At 28.7% G+C, this 11,571-nt stretch overlaps 1 protein-coding gene across 1 annotated transcript; it reads right to left on the bottom strand.

The window, feature by feature from the left end:
• Positions 1 to 6,845: 6,845 nt before the first annotated feature.
• On the bottom strand, positions 6,846 to 11,421 carry LOC131644392 (TNF receptor-associated factor homolog 1b-like). Its single transcript, XM_058914879.1, has 10 exons — positions 11,263 to 11,421; positions 10,799 to 10,961; positions 10,587 to 10,698; positions 10,317 to 10,405; positions 10,147 to 10,215; positions 9,922 to 10,054; positions 9,628 to 9,786; positions 8,313 to 8,658; positions 7,626 to 7,738; positions 6,846 to 7,409 (listed from the first exon to the last, which is right to left on the bottom strand). Exons 2-10 carry the CDS (start codon positions 10,956 to 10,958, stop codon positions 7,289 to 7,291), a joined length of 1,302 nt encoding a protein of 433 aa, XP_058770862.1. The 5' UTR covers positions 10,959 to 10,961; positions 11,263 to 11,421; the 3' UTR covers positions 6,846 to 7,288.
• Between the last annotated feature and the right edge of the window lie 150 nt (positions 11,422 to 11,571).

Genomic DNA, 11,571 nt, shown 5'->3' with positions numbered 1-11,571 from the left:
AATATATATATATATATATATATATATATATATATATATATATATATATATATATATATATATATATATATATATATAACTTTCAGATTTTATATTTTAAATAATTTTGTAGTATTAGTAAGAAATCTTATTAAAGTGAAAATAGAAAATAGTAGTTAATTTTTCTATATAGAGAATGACGATGGCACATGTTGTATTTTAAATATTTTGAAAATATACTTTATTTTTATAATAACAATTATGCATTTTTTATCAAAAAAATCCATACAATATATAAAAGCAATGATATGCCTGAAACACTTTATTAAAATATGTATCTAATAATATTTATCTTTTTGTTAAATGAGAGGTTAGAAATCTTCTAACCATATGAAATTTGGTTTCAAAATTATGTTGATAAATTCATTATTTTGAAAAGTTTCTATTAAATAATTTTGAAGGAAATCAAGTGAGATAAATTATTTTTATTTATTTTTAATGATAATTTGATTCACTTAATTTTTGGTGATACAACATCAATATAATTGGAGTACTAAATATATTTGTAACGTATTTATTTTATACCAATTAAGATATTGGTAAGTAATTGATATGATTTTAATGCATTGATTCTATATCAATTAAATGATTTCGAACGTAATGATTTTAAAGTATGGGTCGTCAAAAAGGCTTTTATATCTTACAAAATTAGATAATTTTAGGTAAATCATACAAAATACAATATTTTCTCATAATTATATTTTTTTAGGTAAATCATACAATATTGTAAAAACAGTATAATTTTGTAAGATATAAAAGTACAATATTTTCTCAAATCTAATAATTTAAAAATACATATTGTAAGTACTAAAATAATAAGAAATCAAAAGTTGCAATCACATGCATTAAATCATAAATTAAAAGTTGCAATCAATTAATCAATGATTACTAAAGGTAATTATGATATTTAACTTTTTTATAGGTAAATGATTTATGTCTTTTCATTCTAAACTCTTTATTTACCTAAAAAATGTACTGTTTTTTTCTTTATTCTTTGATTCTATTTTCTTATACATTTCAAAATTATGTATATATTTTTAATTTGTAATATTTTATTATATTCTATCTTTATTTATTTTTTTTGTTCGACCTTACAATAAATAAATATCAATAATATTTTATAAAACTAACTTTATAAATTATATATATATATATATATATATATATATATATATATATTGATAAACTTAATTTTTTAATTTGATCTAACTAAAATATTCTTTAGTTCTATGAATTAATATACGATATTATGTTATTTATATATTATAATATCTATAATTTTTATAATTACTAAGATTTAATATAAATATCACTCAAACATAAAATCAATTAATCAAAGAAATTTATTTATTAAAATTTGCAATAATATACCAATTATTTCCATATCAAGAAAATAGGTGTGCTACTTCATTATTTCAACAAACTATTCTTTAAAATCACGTTCAAATCGACCATATGGATAAGAAGTTAAAAATTGCAATCACATTAAATCAAAAATCAAAATAATAAATCAAAGCAATCAAATTAAATAAAAAATTAAAGTTGCAATCAATTAAAGATGATTATGATATTTAATTTTTTTTATAGGTAAATGATTTATGTCTTTTTATTTCAAAACTCTTTATTTACCTAAAAAAATATACTATTTTTTTATTTATTCTTTGATTCTATTTTCTTATACATTTCAAAATTATGTATACATTTTTAATTTGTAATATTTTATTATATTATATCTTTATTTTTTATTTGTTTTGTTCGACCTTACGATAAATAAATATCAAATAATATTTTATAAAACTAACTTTATATATATTGATAAACTTAATTTCTTAATTTGACCTAACTAAAATATTCTTTAGTTCTATGAATTAATCTAAAATATTATCTTATTTACATATTATAATATCTACAATTTCGATAATTACTAAGATTTAATATAAATATCACTCAAACATAAAATCAATCAATCAATCTATGAGATTTATTTATTAACATTTGCACTTAAAATATAAAAAATTAAAGTTCATTCTATGAATTAATATAAAATATCATCTTATTTACATATTATAATATCTACAATTTTGACAAAACTAGCGCAAGCATAACCCAGTAATTTCAAGCAGATTCTCCATTGTATATTGACACCAGCCGACTTGATTTCTATTTTTAGGGTGTGTTTGGTTCGGGGTAGATGAAGGGGAGGGGAAATTTCTAACCAAATATGTTTGGTTCAAATTTTAAGAGGGGAAGGGAGGGGAGGGGAGCAAAATCCCTCCAAACCACACTTTTTGCGTCACTCCAAATTGGAGGGATTTGGAGAGGAGGGGAGGGAATCTCAATTTTAATATGTAAAAAATTATTATAGTTACTAAAATATCCTCAATTTAATTTTAATATTTCAAATTATTTTTTCTTTTCATGTTACTGCTTCTCTTCTATATAACTTTTCTCGATTGTTTCCATCAACTTATTATAATTATTATCTACCTTTAAATTTTTTTCAATTTTTTTACTAAATATAAATCATAATTATTGTATTATTTTTATAATTTTTTTAATGTTTATTTATGTTCATTTTTTATTCTAATAGTGTTATTTATTCTATTATATTTTCTTTTATATCAAATTTTAAATCATTCACTTTATTTTATTTTGTATATTTAATTTAATAAAAATTTTAAATTATTATTTTTAATAATAATTATTTATTTTACGTATAAAGATCATTCATCATAATTTAAAATTTATTATTAGCTTATAGTTTTATTTGTGTCGGAGAGTTATAATCTGAATCAAGTGTACTCGGTTTATTAACGTTATGGTAAATTATAACGTTTTAGTCCCTCAATATTAAAATTTTATAACAAAAAAAAAATATGTATGAATATTTCATATTTGAATATCATATCACTTATATAAAATCATAAGGATAAAAATATAATTTATTAATAAAATCCCTCCCCTTCCCTCATGAACCAAACCTATTTTTAATTAAAATCCCTCCCCTCCCCTCCCTTCTTTTGAACCAAACACTTATCTGATTAAAAAAAATCCCTTACCTTACCTCCCCTCCCCTCCCCTTCCCTCTATTAAAATCCCTCCCCTCCCCTCATTTGAACCAAACATACCCTTATTGCTCAAACTTTCAGGGCAGTCAAAGAATAGACGATGTTTGCTACTGTCTGCACCAGAAAAAAATCCAAAACACATGGATTAGGATAATATTTAAATTGTTACTAAAAGAATAAAAGAATAGAAAATAGGGATTGGAAACAAGCATGTAAAAAACTAACCATATACTATGGAGTGACGCCAATTGGTACTTCAGAATGATACACTACAAATTCAACCTGCAAATAATATGAAACGCCAATTGGTACTTCAGAATGATACACTACAAATTCAACCTGCAAATAATATGAAAGATATTTTCTATCAAGAAAAGAAAGGAACAAATGTTAAATACCGGTCTGTCCATGAATAGTCGTGGGAATGGCTGGAATTGCAAAAATAGTATAAATCAAAATTTAAATACCGGTCTGTCCATGAATAGTCGTGGGAATGGCTGGAATTGCAAAAATAGTATAAACCAAAATTTAAATACCGGTCTGTCCATGAATAGTCGTGGGAATGGCTGGAATTGCAAAAATAGTATAAACCAAAATTTCCACGATTAGGTTTGATGAACATGATAGAGAATGTGAAAGTATGATCGGTTATATATAGTAATGATAAAACCGTTTTGGAGTGTGGAAGGTGGAGGGCTTGGAAGGCAGAAGGGTTGGAAGTTATGGAGGGAAGAATAGAAGGTTGAGGCTGCTGATGTGGAATATTGTGGAGACAGCAGCTGATGTGGCCTTTGTTGCAGCGGATTAGTAGTACTTGAGAGTTATTTGCGTTTGTGGTTTTCTCCTTTTTGCAAGTTTCCAATCAAGACCAAAAAGCGATTTTCTCAGTTACCTTATGGAGTATCTGGAAAGGGAGGTTTAGAATCAGGTGGAAGACTCTCTGACGCTTATTTGTCAGCGGGAAAATCAGTTATTGACAGATTGGAAAGAGGCCCAGCAATATCTTCCCAATAATGGGATTATTAATTCCCCGCCAGCTATTATCAGATGGGAAAAACCGCAGAGGGGCAGACAATATGGATCCATGATATCTTCCCCTCTGCGGTTGTTATCGGACTGAATGGTTTTCGCCTTGCACCGATGTTGTTATTGGAGAGGCTCTAGGCCTTCTGAAAGTTGTTAACTGGGTCCATGATATGGGGTACGATAATATGAATTTTGAATTAGATGCTAAGCGGGTTGTGGATAGTGTGACCATTCCGAGACCTAATGACTCGGATCTTTGAGCTATTACGGGAGAATGTAACCGGTTAATGGCCCTTTTCTTTAGGAACTCTCATGTTAAGTTCGTTAGAAGACAAGCTAATGAGGTTTGCTCACGCTCTTGCACGGGTGGCTCCATTTATGGCTAGTTTTCATAATTTCTATGATATTCCAACATGTATTCAGAATATTATTATTAATGAAATGAGTTAATCTTTTCCCGTAAAAATAAATAAATTTTTTTTACAACTAATAATTCAAACTGGGCCCACACCATTTACTATTTATGTTTGATAAAAATAAATTAAAAATATAGAAAAAAAAATGATGGTATGACATATTAAAACTTATCTGTCCTTGAAATTAGATTAGTTAAAACTTTTATTAGTGGGATTAAACCTGATTTTTCCAGATATTTTAATTTTTATATATGTATATTAGATTAGATGATATTATTTAATTATTTAAAATTAAGTACATAAAACTATTTTATTAATATTTGATTGCATATTATTATAGTTTTTACTCATAAATATATATTAGATGAATTTTTAATTCATAAACTATATCATGAATTTTTTTATTTTTTTACTTTAGAATTGAATATAGTAAAATAGATTTCAAAAATTGTTTTTAAAAAAATAGATTAACAAACAAGTTTTCTTATTTTCATTTTAAAAACAGTTTTATAAAATTAAATTACTAAACAATTTTTTTTCTTATTCTCTTTTCAAAAACACTTTTTCAAAATAAATTTATAAAACAAATTTTGAAAACAAAAAACCAAAAGTAATCAAGCAAGCCCTTAGAGTCTATTTTTTTAAAAATGATTTTTATAGTATTATATTTTATTGCTTAGAAAAATGATAGAATTTTTTAAAATTTTAAATAAAAAAAATAATTTAAACAATTATTATTTAAAATATTATTTTTAATATTTTACTATAATTTTTTTATATTAAAATTTTAAAAAAATCACTTAAATTTAAAATTACTTTAAATACTTTCATAAAAATATTTTTGAGATATATCTTTTTGTAATTTTGATTATGCTTTAATCTTTAATTATGTATATTTGTTACTGGATGTTAAAATTAGTCTTTTAATTTATAAAAACGAATATAATTTTTTTAATATTTTAGAAAACGTTTTTACAAAAATATTTTAAAAATATATATATTTATTTTTTCCAGTCGATTTTTTTATAATCAATTGTAGAAGAAGAAAATATTATTTAAAATTAAAATTTCATATCTATGGTTTTAAAACAACGCCACTTTTAGGAGTGTTTAGCTACTTTGAGAGACATAATTGATCTTGCCAAGTTAGTTGATAGTGTGTTAGGCAGCTCTGAACAAGATAACTTGGGTCGCGGGGAGTTCATATTAAGGAGAAAGATAAAAAGAAAAGCTATAATGTCAAGCAATTCTTTCGCGAGGTTGCAGATGACTATTTCACTGCGGCTGTAAAAGTGTCGGGGTCATTCGAAGTGGTCCCTATAATAGACATACAATAAACGCTTTGGAGGCTAAGCACCCGTACAAACCACCTCCCTCCATGTTAACCACCTTGTTCTCTGAAGCTCCCCTAGTGGCTTGTCATCTTCAAGTGTATTAAATCATTTCTCAAAAGGACTTCATGTGGTAGAAACAGTTTGCGTGCTCAACATATATTAGACGCACTGTGTGTGGAGAAGGTTCAGTTGTGGCAAGAGATCTTTTATATGCAGTCACACTGGTTATTAACTTATGTCAAGGAGGAAGCTGTTATGTGAGTTTGGCAGAGTTTGCTGCCTCTATACCCTTGACGCCGCTATTAAAGTCTGGTGTTAAGATACGACCAATTGTTGTGGATTCTATTTGGAGGCAGTTGATATTCAAGGATGCTATGAAAGGAGTCACTAAAAACATGGCATGCTATCTCAATGACTTTCAGTTTGGGGTTGGGATATCGAGTGATGCTGAGGCCATTTTTCACAGTGTCAGCAGTGTGTTAAGTAAGTGACACATAGATTGTTCTTTGCCTATGCTCAAGATAGATTTCTCGAATACTTTCAACATGGTAAATCGACAGACCTTATTACGCGAGGTGAGAGTGAGATGTTCATCTATTTAGAGATGTTCATCTATTTCTTTTTGGGTTAAATTTCTTTATGACCAAGAAGTGAGGTTGTACTTTGGGGATATAATAAAGTTTATATTTTTTGTATAAACTTTATTATATTATCCATATTTATTATATTATCCATATAGAGATGATTAAATTTTAAAATAGAAAAATTTGTCATACAACTATTCCTTAACTTTTAAAAAAATTTGTCATACAACTATTCCTTAACTTGAGTCTTTATGTAGATTCGATACGTATTTATTAATAACAATAGAAATCATAATTATAATTATGGAATTGTAAATTTTTTTGAAACTGAGAAATAATGAACAAATTCTACCAAATAATTAATCTTAAACCAATAACTTTTAATGTTAAAAAGTACAATAAATTGGATTCTAGTCATTTGCAAGGGTTGAGATCCTCTCCATTTCTCGAGAAATGGAGAATACCATTACCAATGATTTCAATAAATACAAGTCAAATTATATAAAGTATGTCACACATTTCAAGAATATATATATTCATACACCAATACTTTAGTAAATGCATTCTCCATTTCTTTTGAGAAATGGAGAGGATCTTAACTCCATTTGCAAACCTTCTACTGGCTGATTTTGCAATGGACAAGTTAATTTATATGATACTCCAGTAGAAAAACAATAAATTATCTGATGTGTATGTGTCCTCGGTGTTACTTCCATAGTTCCATATTATTGAGGCAAATTTATCACTTATTACATCCGGAGCCTATATATCACTCACAATAATTCTTGAAAAAAGAGGGGATGATGATAGCTTCTTGAAAATCACTTATTACCTTTTGTTTTCTGATCATTTTCAGCTTGCTTCGGTGCCTCTTCTTCAGGAATGAGTTCTTCTTGTCTCTTTAGAGCAACGTCTTCCTGATAAGCAACCTCAATTTTTTTGCTGTACACATGACATTAGGAATTAGGATTTCTAATTAATTGTATCCAAGATTACTTTGTAACAAGATTACTTCATACTCATGCATAACAGTACCCAACCCACTATATTAGCAAATAAATAAACAGTACCCAGAGAGATAAAATTCGGTAGTGTATAAGCATGCCATTAAGTTGAGAAACAGAATGAAACTAATTACAAAAGTATTGTTTTAGTTACCTGAATATATGAGCAAGGACAAATATTTCCAAAGTCCTGCGCCCTATTTCTGTGAGACGCCTCTCATCATGCTTCATAGAATCTTTATTGTAATCCTCCCCAGAGTTTCCATCCTGTAAAAACACAGAAAACAGGTTCTTAAGCAAACAAAAGGATTCCAAAACTATAAAGCCAAAAGGTGTCATATATACCATAGCCCTTTTGGTACTTATAATAATAAACCAGGCTACTAAAGATACCATTCCAAATGTCTAATATATATGTCTCAATTATCAGTAGGTTAGATTTGTTTCTTTTTAAAATTATATAGGTAAAAATGTACACTACTATTATTAATTTTAACCCATTATTAATTTTAGAATAACTAACTAATCCATATTTGAACCCATTATTAATTTATAGGGATGACAAATTAGATGGCCAGCTGATGAAGAAGAATTGAAAAACCTCAATCTAAACATACTCAATTCAGAATACAGTATCCAAGTTTTCAGTATAACTTTTTTACAGATTTCAACAAATATGATATACTCTTTTATTCAAAACTCAGTCCTCTGAAAATCCCTTGCCAAAGTTCCATTAATATCATCACAAGTCAATTGGGTCAGTGCTGATCTATATCACCATCTATTAGGTGTCAACATATAAATCCTTAGTTACTTTAATAAATATTACTCTACATCTTACCTTTGTAAGATTTTGAGGACCCTTTTCATCTTTTGGAGGGAGTGGTTCTATAGCAGCCCTTTCAAGAAACGGTAAAACATCATCCACCAGTACAAACGTGTCTTTTTCAACACGGACAATAGGTGCTGTTATTTCTTCAGAATCCAACAATTTTACCAAATCTTTCTTGCTAGTCTGGCCCTCAAGAGCCTTCAATCCACTATACAAGGAATCCATTACCAAAGTAGAGGTGACTTCGTTCTCAATAAAAAAGTGTTCCCCTACAACTTTTAAAATTACATCTGTCTTCTCCCTAGACATCTGGTGCCTAGATGTTTGGTCAATGTCACTCCAGAAAGCAAAGAAACTGCATATTGAAAATTACTGTTTAACTAACTTATAAAATCAGACAACCACAACCAAGGTTGCCAGAATCAAGAGTTAAAGCAAACTTTCGTTTTGGTTACAAAAGCAAACTTTTTTGTTTATGTGAAATCGAGTAATACAAGTTTAACTAATTAAAATAATATATATACATGATATATATATATATTATTTTATATATATACACATGATATATATATATATATATATATATATATATATATATATATATATATCGTACAATAAATGCACAAGTTTAACTCATTAAAATAATATATACATGACAGATATACTTATATCTTACAATAAATAAATGCATAGATAATTCAAAACATCAACTCAGTTATAAAGTAAACACTGACATGAACAAAATTCAACTAACAAAAAAGAAAAGGAGCCAAATGTGAAGACTGAGATGAAGAAAAAGATTAAAAATAATTGTTTGAATATTTTCTGTGATTTTACCTGAGTTCCCTACAAGTTTATCATCCCAATCCCAATAACTAGCCATTATTAAGTGTAGATATTAATGGCTTCACGCTGTAATACCATTAAATTGGTTTAAATATTTAAGCTGTATTAAGAGGTTCATTGGTACGTTGAATTTTCCAAACACAGGCGGTTGTTATAATACATCAAACCATGGTCAACGACTTGATTTAACAAAGGAACTCAATCACTTCTGTAACTTTTCTTCCCAATTGTCCAAACTTTTTCACCTTTCTGGATTGAAAAGGAAATAGGTCAACCCAGAAATAGATTTTTCATGTTTTCATGTGGATGTATGGAGTGCTATTATTAATAGGGGGTGTCAAAGAAAAATGTAAGGATCCTTGCTTTTATTAGGCGACGCTTTGGTGTAAGATAACATTTACAGCATACATCATGTGATAAAAAAGATTAGGCATAGTATGTCAGAAGCAAAACAGTTTTAAAGGAGAGCACAAAGTACCTCGACCACCTAGCTTTATCCTCAATCAACTTCCCAAGCTTGCTCCGTCTTTCCTCCACAAAACGCCGACAAATTTGTTCTACATCTTTCAAATATACCCTAACAAGTTCCCTCCTATAAAGACAATCAAGGCAACGGAAAGGCCAGTCTGATTTCTCCCTGCATCAACAACCAATAAGAAATATAATGTCACCACGTCAGAATTAAATGCTCTTAGTTAAAGTGCAAACAAGATTGGCACATGAATGTCAATCTCTGGGGGTCTTAAATAACATGAATTTAAGAATGGAATACCTGATGACTTGAACTTGAGTTTTTATCATCAAATTGTCAGAAGTGTCAACAAATCCATCAGACATCTTTGACAGATCCATAAACTTTTTCCATCCCCAGTCATGCTCCTCCTTCCAAAATCGGTGCAATGTATCTGAAAAACTCATGACCAAGAACAACTAATGAGTAATAATGATAGAAAAAATTGTCATCTCCATTAATGAAGCCAATTATTAGCTAACAAACCAGAATATTTTGATTTCTTTGGGTCTTTATTGACCACAGATATTGTAAATTGTGCAAAATGACTCCATCCTGTATCACCCCAATGAGAAAAGGGAAAACAAGTCAAATACGTAAAAGTTAACTAACAATAAATTATTAATGTAAACTGAGAAACAAATTATTGATTTTACCTGGAAGAAGTTTGTCATGATTAGCTACACACAGAAACAGCGAGAGATGATTGCGTTCATCACAACCTAGTGGATAAAGTAAAACATACCTGCCAATAACCAGAGAATGATTAGGTTGACAAATCAAAACATAATTTGGTCTGTGATGTTTTGATAGAATTAATGCTACAGGACCACAAAACATTCATGCATACAAATAGTTCTAAAAGAGTAAGACTGTCAATCAAAGTGAAGCAACACATTTCCATAAGTTTATCTAGACCCTCATACCATTTGTAGCCTCCAACCTCAAATGCATTACTGCGAAGTTCCCTTTTGGTAATCTGGGAAAACTTTTCTATCTTCCATGTATATTTCCCATATAACTCGGAAGGTTTTAGTCCTACAAGGAGAAGAAATAAGAATTTTAACCTTTTTATGGAAAAAAATTACAATCAACCATGGCCCATCAAGTGGAATTAAATAAAGGAAAATGAAATTACCACCATCGTCTTCGTCGTTGTCCCAATAAGGGGGAGAAGTAGATGTGATTCTATTCTCCACCTGCTCAGAAGATCCCCATCCCGCCAATGCTTCCTCGGCACGCGAAATCCCCTCCACAGACTTACCCACTCCAGACTCCTTACTCAACACCCCAGCCATTCCCTGATCAAGAAAAATTGAAGAGAACAGAACAAAATCAAATAACAACTATTCTAAGTTATCCAAGTCATAAAATCAAAACCCTAAAAGTAGAAACGGATATTCAAATAAAAATAAATTGAAACAAAACCGAATTAGAAACTAGATAAACCAAAGCACAAAGAGATTGCAGAACCAACTCAATGAAGCCAAATTACAAAAAGGAAATAAACCTAAAATTCACAACAACAATAATAATAACAACAGAAATCAACGCCGGAAACAAGGAGATCCTTTACAAGAATCAAAGAGAAGTGGATCGAACCTGGAATCAAAGAGTAGCGATTGTGAAAAGGGTAGAATCCAAGCCCTGAGATTTTAGAGATAGAAAGAGAGAAGGGTTGAGCAGCAACACAGAGCAGAGGCATAACGGCGGCAGATTAACTGACTTTATTGCGGGAAAGCCACGGCAATTATTATTATTACTATTTTGAAATACTCATGAATAGCATATATCTACTTTATACATAAAATTTCAAACTTTTGTATAATAGCATGTATCATTATATTTAGTACTCAAATTTTAGCACTATAAATATCATTCTTTGGTTTATGTAATGTCACACAAAAATCA

Source organism: Vicia villosa, linkage group LG1, assembly GCF_029867415.1.
Source record: "Vicia villosa cultivar HV-30 ecotype Madison, WI linkage group LG1, Vvil1.0, whole genome shotgun sequence".
Taxonomy (NCBI): domain Eukaryota; kingdom Viridiplantae; phylum Streptophyta; class Magnoliopsida; order Fabales; family Fabaceae; genus Vicia; species Vicia villosa.
This window is presented reverse-complemented; position numbering and strand designations above follow the sequence as displayed.

Excerpts from the sequence above, each read along its gene's own strand:
- LOC131644392 (XM_058914879.1), bottom strand. The coding sequence starts at position 10,958 with ATGGCTGGGGTGTTGAGTAAGGAGTCTGGAGTGGGTAAGTCTGTGGAG. Across the intron at positions 10,216-10,316 it reads TCATGACAAACTTCTTCCAG|GATGGAGTCATTTTGCACAA; the intron begins GTAAAATCAATA and ends GGGGTGATACAG. Across the intron at positions 8,659-9,627 it reads GATAAAGCTAGGTGGTCGAG|TTTCTTTGCTTTCTGGAGTG; the intron begins GTACTTTGTGCT and ends TTCAATATGCAG.